This window comes from Apaloderma vittatum, unplaced genomic scaffold (genome assembly GCF_000703405.1).
Source record: "Apaloderma vittatum isolate BGI_N311 unplaced genomic scaffold, ASM70340v1 scaffold14018, whole genome shotgun sequence".
NCBI lineage: Eukaryota > Metazoa > Chordata > Aves > Trogoniformes > Trogonidae > Apaloderma > Apaloderma vittatum.
This window is the reverse complement of record NW_009729158.1, coordinates 41,818-57,970: the sequence shown is the minus strand read 5'-3', so window position 1 is coordinate 57,970 and position 16,153 is coordinate 41,818. Positions and strand designations below refer to the sequence as shown.

At 40.4% G+C, this 16,153-nt stretch overlaps 1 protein-coding gene across 1 annotated transcript in view; it reads right to left on the bottom strand.

The window, feature by feature from the left end:
* Nucleotides 1–1,107: 1,107 nt before the first annotated feature.
* LOC104277650 (cAMP-dependent protein kinase type II-alpha regulatory subunit-like) overlaps nt 1,108–16,153 on the bottom strand; it is a 48,777-nt gene continuing 33,731 nt past the window's right edge. Inside the window, exons 7-13 of the mRNA XM_009874350.1 lie at nt 15,434–15,540; nt 10,567–10,720; nt 7,629–7,730; nt 5,765–5,839; nt 2,939–3,004; nt 2,196–2,334; nt 1,108–1,731 (exon numbers count right to left, since the gene is read on the bottom strand). Coding sequence (XP_009872652.1) covers nt 1,598–1,731; nt 2,196–2,334; nt 2,939–3,004; nt 5,765–5,839; nt 7,629–7,730; nt 10,567–10,720; nt 15,434–15,540 — 777 coding nt within the window. The 3' untranslated portion in view covers nt 1,108–1,597. The remainder of the gene's footprint in view (nt 1,732–2,195; nt 2,335–2,938; nt 3,005–5,764; nt 5,840–7,628; nt 7,731–10,566; nt 10,721–15,433; nt 15,541–16,153) is intronic.

Here is a 16,153-nt window from a genome sequence, read left to right as displayed (position 1 = left end):
TCCATGAAGGGAAAAAAAAAACTGTCCAGAAATCAACTCAGAGTCGCAGCCAAGCATTTCGTGCCTTAGAGAAACATCCACTGTGATAACTAGAAGCAGGAATTCAATGTTAGCATTCTTCTATTCTTGCTCACGTGGCCATGAATAAAAAGAGCAAGTTCTGTTATACTACCATCCACAATTAAAATTTTATAACCCCATAAAACACCAGTAAATTTTGCATGAGCTGCAGAAGAATGCAAATTCAAAGGGTCGCTAGGTTTATTACCTATAAATTCAATGTCTTAATATAAATATTCTGTCTGTACACCATAAAAATGTCCCTCTTATGGTCTGATTATTATTTAAATAATACTCTGATAAAATCTCAGCAGTACGCCAATTAAGGTCATTAAAGCTATAGAAATAGAATCTACCTAATAAATGCTGCAAATTTAACAAGTATTTTAGATAAACATGATTAGCTTAGTTATCACCTAAACCAAAAAGACTCCTCAAACACACCAACTGCGTAGTTAGCAAAGACATTTGCTTTACAAAGTCAAATGCTGCCAACGTTTCAAAAGTTTAGCAAATCAATGTGGTATTTGGAAGCATCCAAGTGTCTAATGAAGTTAGAATACTGTGAAATGTTAGGACTGGGGGGGAGCTCCTGTAAACAAGTACAGAAGTAGTCTTAATTTAAATTACAAAACATTCACCTCCTTAAAAAGCTTTAAAATTGACCCAGTCAGCAATAGTGCCCTGGGAAATCTAGCAGTATAAAGAATCTCTGTAAGCACGAGAAGGTCATATATTGTGATCTCACCACAATAAAACGTACTCAGTGTCAGGAACAAGGAGTAAATTTGGGGAGATGACAATTATGACACCTTTAGGCCATTTGATCTGAACCACTGCACTGTTTTGGGCAGCATAAACCAAATTTCTTTGCTGCTCACGAAACACTTGAAATTAATGCTTCGTTCTCTACATTTTGTTGCTAAGCAGACTCTCCCATGTCCCCAGCTCAGTTTACTTGGTTTAAAGAGTTACAGTACCTGCCACTTCCAGCAGGTGGAAGAAAACTTCAGTGCCACCTTATTAATCAGCTTCATTGATATTAACTTCAAACCCAGACACTACAATTAAAACCAAATTTGACATTGTGTAAGGAACGCATCAGATGTAGGTAATAAGCCTGTAAAAGGCTCCTATTCCACAGGTTGCCTCTGCAGAGCAGGCATCCTCCCACTAGAGAATCTGATCTGAAAATGTATCCCAACAGTAACACCAGAAGGAAGGAGGCTTCTATATCTTGCACACTTTGGGTTTCAATCAGGCACTTGAACTGTTGGACAGATGCCATTCTGAACCAAGTAAGTGAACATAGGGTTAGAATCATCTTTAATCTAGGTCTAATAATGAAGTATCAGCAGCAAAGTGGAGGCAGGGAGTGAGCAATCCATCTGTGCTGAGACTTGTTTAATGGTTTCTAAAATGCCCAAGAAGACAGCAGCAGTAACTGTTCCATAGTGTCCGTTTTCCTTTTGAGTCATGTTGCTGATAGGAGGCTTTTCTGTGTCTTGAACTAAGAAGGCATTGAGGTACCCTGTGCCTAATTCCCTGGATCCAACAGGTCCATGCTAGAGCCAAACATTGCCACCAGCTGCTCCTCATAATGTGTTATATTTCTCTTCATAATGTCCATGCAGGGTCCAAGCAACCTCTCAAATGCTTGCACATCCATGACTGTAAAGGAACAGAAGTGAAAACAAGATCATTTGTCAAAATGGACATCACAAGCCATTCTATTTTTTGAACTCAAACTTCCACTCCAACCCAATCAGGTTTGAGGCTTCAAACAGAAGCCACAGAAACAGAAATCATACTTCTAATTTCCCTCTGTGCTGTTACTTGGAGAAACAAGATCAGTAAATTACACATCGGACCTCAAGGATAAATAAAGAAGCCAAATACACACCACACTGGCATTAAAAGATCACTGAAAGCTGTGCAGAATCGGCTAGAAAGAAGCAGCGGTGCTTCTCATACTTCAACATGGAGATGGGCTCCAGCCCATGCTCCTAGCTTCTCGTGCCTGATTGCCAGTTACAAAAGGCTGCTAGGCTTTGAGTAACTGCCTGCTGGAGCACAGTCCACAAAACAAGTGAAAACCAGAGAACAGGAACTAGAAACACAGAACATCTGCTTACCTAAACATTTGACCTCCCCAACAGCATAGGCAGAGGCTGCTCTGGGTTTGTTGGTAACAAGCGCAAGCTCGCCAAAGTACTGCCCTCGGTGACACTGGGCAATCTCCACTTCTTGGTTAGCTTCTTTACTCGTCATGGTCTGTTAAACAGTACATTTTCATTATTTGCATCCAGTTCTGTCTTCGTACAAAGCTGCATTAATCCCAGATATCTTACAGATGTGCATCAGCTCACCGGTTTAGGGCTCTTAAACTAGCAGTTACCAAGTCATGGTCTGTAGTGGTTTGACAGCCCACAAGTTTGAGATTGGCTTTGGGAACTGCTCTTACGTTAGCCTGGCACAGGTTTTATCATGCACAACATGTTGTTCCCTAAGGCTGCTTCAAACTGTACAGAGATCCGTTCAAATGCCACCATCTATTATGTCACTAGAGAGCCCAGGTTTTGTGAATTGCAGCTTTCCATAACCCTAGAAGAAAAGTTTAATCCCCAGCCTTAAAGCCAAGGACAGTGTATCAGCTTAGTTTGCAGCGGAGTAGGTACAAATAAAAGTCTTTCGAACTTTACTAAAGTGACTGCTGGCCACTTCCGAACAGATACAGGGTTTTACAATGTACATCACCTGAGTGACAATAAATACAGTAAAACAGTAACTTAAAATAATCAGGGTAGGCTTTTTCACACCACTTGCACCAATCAAATCAGGTATTGACCTAAAGCCTCAACACTCAATTTGAACTCACCTTGCTTTTAATCAAGATTTTTACTTCACCAGATTCTACAATGTAAAAACAATCTGCTTTATCACCCTGTGAAGAGGAATGGATAAAACAAATTATTTTTTTGTTTCCTGTAAAAGTATGCATAAAACAGTATTAAGAAAAACTGCTGGAACTGACAAACACTCAAATTCTTAACATTAAAAGATGACTTGTTAGGTAATATACCAGAGGAACCCACAGTGGAAGCGACTATTAGTAAATATCATTTAGTGAGTGGGCAGGTGGAAAGGGAAAAGCAATGGAAATTGAGAATATACAGCAAAATCACTTAAGTGCAAATCTTCTGATCGTGTTGGAAGTATCCAATGCTTAGAGAAACTAAGAAGGGCCTAGAATTTCCAGAAGAAAATTTTAATGAGATGCCAATTTAGTGATCGCATTTCTAGATGTCAGTATGAAGAAGGATCCGTTAAACTAAGCATGAGCTCCATCAGTCCATGGTAAAATAGTGGAGGATCAACAGAACCCAAGAATAGTTATATTTGAGGAGCATGAACACAGAAACAGGAGGACAGTTCACAGAAAAGCAAAGATCACAATGCAAGCCATCTACATGATGGAAGACTCAACAACTGTGTAAAGGTCGTTTTGAGTATCTTTCGGGATATTCAAAAGCCACGTGGACAGGATCATGAGCAACTCGATCTAGGCGGCCCTGCTTGAGCAGGGGGGTTGGTCAAGATGACCTTCAGAGGTTCTTTCCAACCTCAGTCATTCTGTGAGTTTCTAGACACCTTTTTCACATCTATCTAAACTGCACCAGGTTGCAAACCTTCAACAGATCATAGTTTACAGCTCTGGAGAGCTTTGCCAGGATTTAGCATTTTGAAAGTTTTAGCTGTGCCAGAGAGGGCTTTCCCTCTCTGTACAAATCCCTGTGGGCTTTGTATGGGACTGGAAGTTAGAGTGAGGAGTCAGCACCTGCCTCCTGCTATGGAATCAGGAGCAAAAGGACTATGGGCTTCAGGGAGACAGAGGCTGGATAAGAAACTGCTAAGTGAATGGGAGCGGCTCACCAAAAAACCTGTGAAATGTGGAGAGAAAGATAAATCTGACATTAAACCAAGTGGGCAGAAACACTATAAATGTGATGGGAAGGATGAAGAGAGATGATTTACAACTTGAGTATGAAACATGGGCTGAGAAGATGATGCAAGATTTAAACATGGAATTACAGAAGAAATTAGGCCCTTAGCTAAGCTTCCTGAGGATGGTCATAAACCATCCAGAAGAAAGCTTTTCATTTACTTTTGTTATCACATCAACTAAGGGACTCGGCACACTTCTGAAAGAGTTAAGTAGTAGAAGAGTACTTATTTTTTTTAAAGAATGAGAACAAGCTGCATGGGAGACAACCTCCTAACACTGGCAGGCACTAACAATCTTCAAGTGTTTTAAAGCATACTGCCCTTAACAGAAGGGTCAAATTCCAAAAAGGTAATTAAAATGTAAAATTATCCACAAGAGAAAAGAGGTTCATGGTATTGATGCAACTACTGTAATATAAAAGCTATCACATTTTTTCCAAGCATGAAATTTCATCATCTTCAGCAGTGCACTACCATCACCCAGACCTATCCGACTATTAATCCTCCTTTTAAGGATAATTACATCCTTGTCCTTAATTCAGTTATTACAAAAGATTAAAACCAACTGCGTAACTGGATAACTAATTGCGTGGGATCCCAGTTTTGAGATTGACTTACAAGCTTGGATTTTGCTGAGGGTTCAGTTTTTTCAAGGTCTTAAGCAACAAGATTTTCAACTGACAAAATTGAGGGTATTTTTGGAGGGAAGTAATTGGGCAGTATTTGGTTATCAGCAAACTAAGGTTTCCTGCATTCAGAGTTATCTGACATTCAAATTAATTAAGTTAATTAGCTGAGATAATTGATCTAGGAGTCATATTCTGTTTGTAAAACAAGGTGACAGCTGTGATCCAAAGCTTGCAAATTCAGGTAAGCCAAGGACATTTTTGCCTTAACTTCTACTTGAACAACTTTGCGATAAACAACGCAACACCAAGCTAAACTTGATGCAAAATTCCACTCTTTCATCAGTAAAAAGTCCCCAAATTTTTTTACGTCAAAGCCCAAAAAGTCCTCACAGCTTTAGCTCGAGTTTGTCCGGCTTCACGTTCCACCACTTTGGCCATGATCTATTACAGCAGATGAAACATATACCGGCAACTGAAGGCTGTCGGCTGAAGCTAGACTACACCACTGAAATACTCTTTTCAAGAGCATCAGGAAAAACAGTGGTTTTGATTAACTCTAATAGTTTCTTAGAATAGTCAGCTGAGTTGGCTCCAAATAGTGAAATACTCCCAACTACTTCATTTACTTTCATCGAAATCATGCTCCTGTTGCATTGCTTTTTTTGGTCAGATGTAGGAATTAGAGATGCCTTTACTACATGCTTGTAAATCCTTATTTAATCTAGTCATAGGTGACTGGGAAAAGTCTAGCTAGGGGCTTCCATGGAAAATTGCATAGATATATATTTAATTTCAGCTCCTTAAGGCATATTCCCCTGGAAACCCTGCAATGACCATTTATAAAAAAACTAACGGGTGAGAAAAGAAAAACCCACAAGACAGAATAATAGAATAAATTTGTAGCAAAAGACATACTGGCCATTCCCCAAACAGTCAAGACGTGGTTAAATAAACTGGAAGTGTTGACATGCCGAGCTAGTTCAAGTAACAGGATTCTATAAGCCCATACCAAACAGGAAAAAAGGAGCAGAGAAAGGAGAATAATAAAGAGAAATTTAGACTTCAAGTACCTGAGAAATTATACGTTCCCCATCTTGATACACTTTCTCTCCTATAACATCCACTATCTTCATTCGCTCTGATGCCTGGAACAAAGAGGAAAATTAAACATAGTCATCTGTTATGGTACATCTTTGGTAAACTTTGCAGCTCTGAAATGAAGATGCAGTCACTAGACACAAAAACATACAGTGTCTGGGTACTGCAAAATACAGCCCCTGCAATGACTTTATCATACTGCACCATGGTTTTCAAGACTACCATAATCATCAGGGAAAGAAAACTGTCTGGTGCTCCATCCACGTGCTTTTCTTCCTCCCAGAGTTAATAAATAATTGATTTGGCTGGTTTAGAGAAAAGAAGAAAAAAAACCCAACAAACAACAATTAACCCCCTCAAAAACCCCCAAATCAAACTTCCTCTAACATTTAGTTGAAATTTGAAGAAAATACTCAGAAAAACATCATACGCTTCCTAAGGACAAACTTCAATGACAAATACTAGTGTCACGTTTTCAAAATATTGTCATCACCATACACTTGAACATGGGCGGGTTTTTTGTGTCCCAGAACTCATGCCTAGAGTGGAGAGAGGAAGGGGATATAAAAGGATACTGGCTCTAAATGATGAGCAGGCACTGCAACAGGATGCTCAGCAGCAGCCTGATATGCCATGAAGCATGCCTGAGCCTTCATCAACAGGAAGGGAGAAAGAACCATTAAAATTTATCTCCAGAGTTTCCCACTCTCCATCTAGAACACCACAAAACAATTTTGTTGCTTTAGAGCAGTGTGAAAAACTTTAAGAAAGAAACTCCTTAAGTTAAAGTTAATACCTCCACAGATGATTCAGTTGTAATCCATTCATTCCACAAATGCACCTTCATCTAGCCCCTGTTTAAGAAACTTAATTCTGATCCACACATAATTTAACTGCAATGTGTCATGCAAAAAGCCATTCAGTGCTAATGAGTTATTTTTTTATATCTTTAAATATTTATGAGTCATTTTTGTGCTCACAAAAAGTCACACTGAGGTAACTAGCTTAAGTCAGGCACTGAGGGAGAAGGTGGTGTGCAATTTACCTCTTCCACAGCTACGAACTTATCTCCAAAATATATATTAGGGGCTGCTATGATATTTTGCGATTTTGTAATCTTTCAAAGGAATTAAAAGCTCTTTTCAGATGCTAAAGATTAATGCTGGAAAACACTCTTACAATGAGAAAACAAAGAAAAGTGAAGTTATGTGTAAGGCAAAGGCAGACACATACTAGTTTCAGAGCAGTTTGGTACAGCTCCAAAAGCCTTCTGAAAACCCAGGCTGAACCAATAGCTTAGAAGTGACAATTTACACGTTGTTCCTAAAGTCACGCATCACAACCATCGGCATGACACCTCATTTTGTTCCCAGGTAGCAGTGCTTCCCTTTAGTCTCAAACTTAAAACCATTTAGACCTTTGTCTCAAACTTAAAACCATTCATGGCCGATAAAGGCCAAATATCCCAGCGACTACATCGTTCTTTCAATATCACACCCTCAAAGGAAACCACAGCCCTGAGTTCAAATTTTCACTTTAATACCTGTTTTCTCACATATTTATATAGATGGGTTTTGTTTTGTGGGTTTTATGATGTTTTTTATGTCTTTAAAGGCTGAGATAAAAATCAGCAAATTGCTTACTGTGAATGAAGAATGTGAAAAGTGTACAACTTCAATAATGCAAATTAAGTTGTACAGTAAATGTGATATCAAAGCAGCTCTGAGAAGTTTGTTCTAAGCAAAAATGACACAGATTTCTGACACAGCAGAAACACTGACTGCAGAGCTAATGCTAATGCAAGAAATTGATGCAGATGTCTCCAAGAGGCTTTACCTCCAAGGATTTAAGGAGGGGCACAGACTCAATAAATAATTCATACGTCTTCCTTTTCTTTGCATTGTTTTTTAATATAATTCTTCTGAATGTCACTCGATCCTGCAAGAAACAGCACAGAGAAATACATTATTCTTCTTCACTAAAATACTCCCTGTTTAAAGAACTGACAGACATGAACTAGTATTTGGCAAAGAACTCTGGTTTTGAGAATTCAGCTGATAAAATGCTACCATATCCATCACAATGATGATTGTAACAGCTCCTGTAAGAGTACTTGTTGCAGTAATAAACTGAAAATCAGGAAGCTCCGAGTCCTGATCCTTCCCACATAAGTATATTTAAGAATTCCACTTTTAGTCTATCCCATCCTGTTTTTCAGGGTTGAGTTTTGGGGGTTTGTTTGCCTGTTCATTAGTATACTTTTCATGCTTCCACATACAATGAAGTTACACTTTTCTTGCTGAAGCCATTGGAAAGTAGAATTTCCAACACTTATTTGTTAAGGCAAATGCAGGGTTAAGTTTGAATTGGATTCTTCTCTACTTGAGTCACAGATTTCGAAAGTGAGTTGGAGATGTATACTGGTCTCAGATCACACACAGAACAGCAAACAGCAACAGGCTTCCTTCACTCCTCCACCTTCTAGGATCCGAGAGTCAGCTTTTTGCAGCAACTACTTCTCAATCGCCAGCTGCACACGTGTACCATGAGCACCCTCCTGATGGAAAAATGGTTCAGTTTGGTTTTGAAACCCGAATATTGGGCAAGATTCCTCCCGTGGTCTTTTCCCCTGGCAGCAGGGAGCGATGTGCAGGCTGGGTGGCCACTGGGAGGCACTACGTGCCCGAGCGAAGGCAAGCTCGCCCAGCTCTCGCCTGGGTACCTGCAGCGGCAGACATGTTGGAGGGCTCATTTATTGCCAGAGATCTTAGCCAAAAAAAGGAAAAAAGTCTCTTTTAAGTTTGCATATACCACAATGAGCAGAGACGTCCAAAGTCCTGAAAGATATTCCTCTGGATCTCATTTTCTGAAAACATCAACCAATACCTTAGCAGAAACATTCTGAGGTCGAGAGGTGTTTTTAAGCAAGAGACCAGTTTTATAGGGTGAGGGCTGCAGATACTTGTAACTATGACTGATAGGGGTGACACTAGTGGAATATAAAAGTTGAAGGAGGTGAAAGATGCAGGGAAGAATGGTATTACTTTTATCCACAGGAGAACAAGAGATAACAAAGCATGAAGGATTGTTTTATTTCTTTAAGAGATTTTTTCAGTGGTAGAAGTCTCTTCAAATGCACATGTTTGGAGAAGCAGAAAGGTGCAGAAACAGGGGAATTTCAAAAGCATAAAAAAAAAAATCAGGAATTCATTTGTTTAAGAGTATCAGTGAGGGAAGAGAAGCAGCAATACTTGAAAATAAAAGGGCGAGAAGTGAAGGAAGCGTGTGTGATTGCGAGGCACGTTCAACAGCAAAGGCTGAGGACGTTTTTCTGCTCCAGAAGAGACTCACGCTTGTTAACTGCTTTGTGCCTGAGCTTTCCAGGCTTTTGTTTGCCTAGATCTGCAATGCAGCAGGAGTAATCCACATTTCCTAAACAGCAGATAACCCATGAGCTTCAGCAACGACTTCTGCAGACTAATAAAAGTGTTTAATTACATCAGGCACAAAATAGCACAATAAAACATAGCAACGACAGAGTAACTGGAAGAAATAACCAGTTCTAGGCAGGAAAATGCAGTCATGGGACAGATGACTAGCAAGAGGTCCCTCTTCAACTACATCTTGTGAATTAAGTGACTGTAATCACAGAAATAACAGACTCAAATGAACCTGATTTGTGCAATTCTTTGAAAAGGCAAACTGGAACAAAGAATCATCTTAATTTCTTTCTTTCACGAATGAGCTCAGCTTGTAGGTAACTGCTTTATTCTCTCTTGTTCAAGAAATCAGATTCTGACATTACTCCCTTGGTTGATTTACCAAAATCTTTTCTTTCAGTTCACAAAGAAAAAGGAAATCAGAAATCGGCTCTCTCAGTCAGCGCAGAGATTGCGTAAGCATGCTGTGTGTAGCTGCTTATCAGTTCTATAATCAAGGTCACAACACATGGTCAACCCCCAGCGATAGTCACCGCGGAGCCCAGTGCACACAGAAAGCACACAACACTTCTGGCTTCAAAGGCTTCGCTGATCACACAATCCAGTTATGTGAGCCCTTACAGATCAGTAAGAGAGCACTGTGAAAATAACCCTATCCAAAGAGTACAGAGAAAAGAACTAAAAAAGGAGACGAACGTCTACAGCTTCACATTCAACACTGCTGAGCTGGAGACAAAGCAACACCATCACTTAGCTTGGTATCTCATAGGTCATGCTGACCTGAGAACTTCTTCCAGGGTAACACAAAGGGGCCAGAAACATCATGACAGCTTATTTTGAAGGAAAATAAAGCTTTGGGCAGTTTTCCTAGCTCTTCAAATTACTGACATTTTAAAGAAGATATTTAACACCTTCCTATTCCCCTTAAAGCAGACAAAACGGTATGGTGAGCTGAAAATAAAGAATGTCATTTAGATATTGCTTCCCTTTCCCATATAATATGTGCATTAACGCCTCCACTGTCCTTCACAGGATGAAAACAAAACCAGGTTTGGTTGTGGTTTGTTTTTCTTTTACCCTAACAAAAACCACAGTTACAGCAAACACAAAATAATAACAGGGACAGACAAAACTAGTGATACAATTCTTGCAGCCAACTTGTTCTAGAAGGGTAGCCACAAAAATTTGCACAATGGATCTTTTATGCCAGGAAGTGAGAGAAGAGATCATGATAAAATAGCTATTAGCACAAGAAGACTTACAAAGAGAAGTGCTGGGCATGATTAGTTAGTGGCTAAAATATTATGCATATGAGAGAAACTTTCTTTTCTTACCAGTCCCCAAAGGGCTCCTTCTGTTGTGGCAACAATGGTGGCAGCTCTAGGAGTGTTGTACATCAAGGCCAGTTCCCCAAAACTGCCGTGATTATCATAGCGGCCCACACAGCGTGACTGGTTGTCTTTTGCTACAACAATATCATACAAACCCCTGGAAAACAATGGAATAGATGCTTTTTATGAGACAATATTTCAGTACAAATCATAAAAACAGATTTTGGTGTTACATAAATAGTCTTCTTATTGCTGGGTGAGATGGCACACGCTCTATCGAGCTCTGCAATTGCCCGATACTAATCTGCTTTCATCTACACTATTGTCAGAGTAATTCTCTCTTAATAAAGCATTTCACTCCTGACAGGTCTGGGCAGGATCTGCCTGGTTTCCTATGCACAGCATTCTGGCACTGCTATTGTAAGTGTTCTGGCCAGGGTGACAGGTAGTTTCACCATTTTTAACAGTATTTGTCTTTTCCCAGCATGCATATTATCCAGCGAGGCCTCTTTAAGAGTGACTTGGATCCATCTATTTCCCATTTTCTCAGTGAGAGCACTGCTGCAGAGCCTCTGGCATACACCCAGTCCAACTGCTCACCTGCTCCTGTGGTTTTTGCCTCGACTCCAGTTCAAGTGTATGTCGTTATCATAACCCCGGGATGCAATCGTAGCTTATATCTGCACATGCTCATGCTAGATTCAAACTACCCAGCGCTTGCATGGAAAACAGTGATCCCATGTAAGCACAAAGATCACAGAAAGGGCCTTTCTTTACATACCTAGGATGCTGTTTTGCAGTGCAGACTGACCAGTCTTATTATGAGCAGCACATAGTGATCCTCAAGCTGGAAGATTTAAAGCTAGTTCAGGAATGTTAGACATGCCACATCTTTACACTGCAGCACAGAGATCTCCAGAGGTAACCACTCCCCACCTGGCATTTGTCTAATAGCTTCCTTAGGATCAAAACTTGTATCACTCAGTTCAACTACACACCAAGCTGCAACTCTGCGCACGCTGAGCTGAACCAACCAATTTTATCACCATTTTCATGGAGGTGTGGCTCCTGAAAAAAAAGCAGGTTCTAGAAAAAAAGCATGCAGTATTTGAAATTGAAGAACCTGCTCAACACTCACAAGGCAATGTGTGCTGAGGTGACAACGTAGAATGCACAAGGTTAGGAAGCATCGGGAAGGTAACTTCCAGCAGTTTTGCAGATCGTTGCAGGCTCCACTCTAGTCACAGTGGCTCCAAATTAAAGTGGCCATGCTAAAAGTTTTTTGTTTGGCTGGGTTTTTTTGATTATAGCTCCCTTCTAGAAAAGCTCTCAAACTGTTGCCATCTATACAGGATCTCTGAAGAGATCAAGAGGGAAGTGTTCAAGTACCAGAAGCCTCCTTGCACTTTGTTCATAGGGACCTGTAACCTGTTTGAATTGGAAAGGCCTCCTCACCTGGCTCTCCAAGAGGTACACTTCCCACATTAGAATGAAGCTAAGGTAACAGTATCACAGAATTTACTAAGAATCAAAGGATTATTTTGATGAAGATGCAGGAACAAGTTCAACGAGTCAAAGCTCAAGACAAATCTCAATCAAACTGCACCACAGCAACTGCATATGAAGAACCAGGCTGTGCACAGAAAGGGAGCCCTTTAAAAGTCAAACAAGTGTCTAACACCTTCAGGACCGTCTTATGTTTGTGGCTTTAAAAAATAATTTAAAAATATAGCTGGACTAGGCATGATAAATTCTTTGCTATGGTGCCAGAGATCATTCAGAGACTAGCCACCGGCCTAAGCAACTTTTCAAAATATATCATAGAGAAAAGCAGGGGGGGAACACCTCCCTGGCTTTAAGAGGCTGAAGACATACGTAATTTTCCCCAGAAGTTTAGATCTTTGTCAGAAGGAATAGTATTATCTCCAAGAACATCATTAGGCACGTAAGAACAAAACCACCATAATCACCAGCAATGGCACTTGGTGAGAACTTCTCATGGTAAACAAGAACAGGCACATTAGTGAGACAACAACTTCTCATCCTTCAGCCTGAAAGTCAATTTCTAGTGCCACTTATTTCCAAATAACTCTAGTCTTGTAACCTTCAGCCAAGCACTCAGCTGCCTGTAGCCCAAGGACTAAACCGGTGAGGCATCACTGAGTGACCTTGGCCCCGCTTCATTCAGAAAACTGTTGCTGAGCTGTGACACTGTCCATGAGCTAAAGCCCTGCAAGGTGAGAAGAATAAAAACACAGACCGAAGTGTAATTGTTGAGATGGTAATCGTTAGGAGCTCAAGGACTCAAAAGAAAATTACTGACACGAGAAAATATAAAACCCCAAGGAAAAAAAAATAAAAGTAGAAGAGGGCAACTCATCAAGATTGTGGATCAGTCTGTTCCAAAAAGCAAAGGCGGCCAATGCTGCCCCTCCTGACTGACAACAGCAGGGACTTGCCAGGCGCCTCCTCAGCAGTGATGAGCACGCTGATGTTCAGCTACGCAACACATTCGTCCCAGCTCTCCCTGCCATGCTGTAAGCACTAAACAGCTGCTGCATCCTCAGAAGTTGCATCTGTCCTGCCTGCTGTCCCTCTGCATGGTAAAAGGTGCTCAGACAAAAGTGATCTGGTGAGGAAGTACTGCAGCCAGAAGATTTTTTGGGGGGGGTGGGGAAAGGCCTATGGCAGAAAGCTTATTTTTATATGCAGACTAAGAATCTAAAGAGTTATATCTGCATCACAAAGTCACTGTTCATTCAGACAAGAAGAAACTAATCACCAGGGATATTTAGGCATTAATGACTTAACTCAGAGTAACAGGACATGCCTGCTGGTTCCTTGAAAGAGCCAGAGTCCTTCCAATTTGCAGGCAAGTGGAAATATTGTAGCTTTCCATAAGCACCAGTATCCTGCTATTCTGTTGCATAAGAAAATGAGGTGGGAGGTAGAGGAGGACTGGGAGGGAGGAGGACTGGAAAGGGATAGAGGGGGACAGAACATTCGTAACTGTAGAATTCTTTGTAATAACTGAATAGTCGACTTAAGACTTGCAGGCAAGTTGGTGTTTACAGCAAAGGCTGGTATGCTCTATCGCTGGACAACACCAAGTTTCATTTCCCTCACTGTATATCCTTTTTTGCCACACACTTTTGGCAGCATATTTATTATATCTTGAGTATAAAACAAAACAAAAACTTAAAAATCTGAAATCTTGCAACCCAAATCTTTCTTGATAGAAAAAAAACAACCCCACACTGTGGAACAGCATTACATCTGCACAACAGAGACCATAAAAACAAAGATAAGGTTTTGCTTCACTTCAAGTTAAAACACATAGTAGGAAGAGGTTTTTTAGAAACTGACAGGTGAAGAACCTTACACAGAAACAAATTAAAATAGGCTGATGATATCTAACTTTTTTGAGAGTTTAAGTTTCTTCAAGATTACGCCCACTGCTTTGCATACATCTCCCTTTTGCAGAGCTGGTGGGTCTGGCCCCTCTGAGTTCTGATCTGCAGGATCTTAACTGTTCCCTGGGGCAGCCTGACCTCCTCAGTGAACCTGTCAAGAAAAGGAACTTGTTCTATCTAGCCCAAGACATAGGATTAGTCTGTGGCAGAGCAGTCAAGGGTGTTAACGGAGAGCAGAAATGGAGCACTGGTTTAGGTTAATGGGATGGGGTGGTAGAAGATGGGAACAGGCATATGGTCAGAATATATCTGAGGTAGCCTTATCTTCTGTAATTCCATTAATCAGAAAGGGGACTGTCCTTAAAATGAACACAGATCACTTGAAATGAACAATATATAATCTAGACATTCTTTTGCAAATTCCTGAAACACAGCATAAATGACAATGCAAAAGGCAACACGTTGCCTTGAACTACTTTGAAAGCGTTTAATACAATATTAGTGGCGCCATCATTTCAGTGATAAGGAAGATAACTGTGTCAAAAAAGTAGTTTTCTATGGCTGTGTTTCAACAGATGTTTATAATTCAGTCAGTATTATTTTGTTTAATATTACATTTTTTTAGGAAATAAATCCATGTCCTTAATTCTTCTTCAAATACAGTGATTAAAAGTAACTTTAGCCAACAGGGTAAAAGACACACAAGATGTGCTGGTTAGCTCAGTCAGTTGGAGCGTGGTGCTGCTAACACCAAGGCCGTGGGTTCGATCCCCATTCGGTCCCCATGTGTTGCCTGATCTAGTTGAGAGGTGTCCCTGCCCATGACAGGGAGGTTGGATTAAATGACCTCTAAGGTCCCTTCCAGCCTAGGCCAGTCTATGATTCTATGATTTATATGATCCACAAAATTATGTGAATTTGCTTGATGTGAGAAATTTCAAAATGGCACCTTAAACTCTGCAAATACAAATCACGCGGCCAACAGAAGAAAAGTAACCCAAGTCTCTCTGAGGTCAGTGATCAAAACTAATCGAACAAAGTCCAGTTTGTTCCACGGTAGCCACCTGTATTCTTCCCCCCCAAATAACCTCCTATCCCTTTCCCCTACCATACAGTTTCTTCTGCTGCTTTTCCCCTCCTTTCTGCAGAAAAACCACCCTCTGGTCTAGAGACAACATGCAATATGGCTGGTTTTAAACTACACATATGCTGATCGCACAAAAGCTAAAACTGAACAAATCACAGGCAAGCTCATGTTGCAGCCCTTTCCTCAGAGGAAGTGGTATTGCCCCTGGGCAAATGATCCAAAAGTCAACGGGAGCCTAAAGAGGAAAAGGGAAAGACCAAAGGAAGAGGCAACCACTGCAAAGATCAAGTTTCCTTCAGAAATTGGCCTGCAAGAAGCATTTCATGCTATTTCTAAACATACTCTACATTCCAAAGGCACAGCTGCTTACCGCTCAATGACATAGAAGTTGTCTCCATCATCACCTTGGTCAATCACATGTTCCTGAGGTTTCACCTTCCTCTCAAACATGGCATCAAGGACCTGAGATAGCTGCTCCTACAAAATGAACAGGAAAAAAACCCAGTAATAACAAAGCCTTAATTTGAAAGTGTTTCACAGTTACTGAAGGACAATATAGCCTGAGCAAAAGCAGCAGCCATGCATTCTGCCTTTCAGTGAGTATTCCGTGGCCAAGCTTCCAAGTCAGTTACCTTATAGAGCAGGAGTTAACTTATTGGGAAGAGAAATAAAAGGATCCAAGTTCCACACTTCCTTTATATACATTACTAAGAAAGTCGGCTAAGTGCTCTCTGTCATCACACTATACGCAATGTATGGACGGATAGCAGTCATCTTTTTCAGCCATGTGCTATCTTAAAGCCTGAGTCTTTAACAGCTGCTGTGAAGATCATTTCCATTACTTCTCAGCTGCTTAGAAAGCTTTTCCTAGGACGCAGTATTTTTCCAAACCCACTTTCTCAGCTCAAATTTGTTTTTCAAAGTAATCTTCGAATATAAATTGGTTCTTAATTTTTCTTCTAGATGATTTTGCTGGAAACTAAAAGACTGGCCTACTCTATTTGAATGGTGATCACATTTTTTACATGCTCTTTGAGCTGCTGAATGTTTTTAAATACGTTTTGTTTTTTACAGTATATAATCAGGTTAC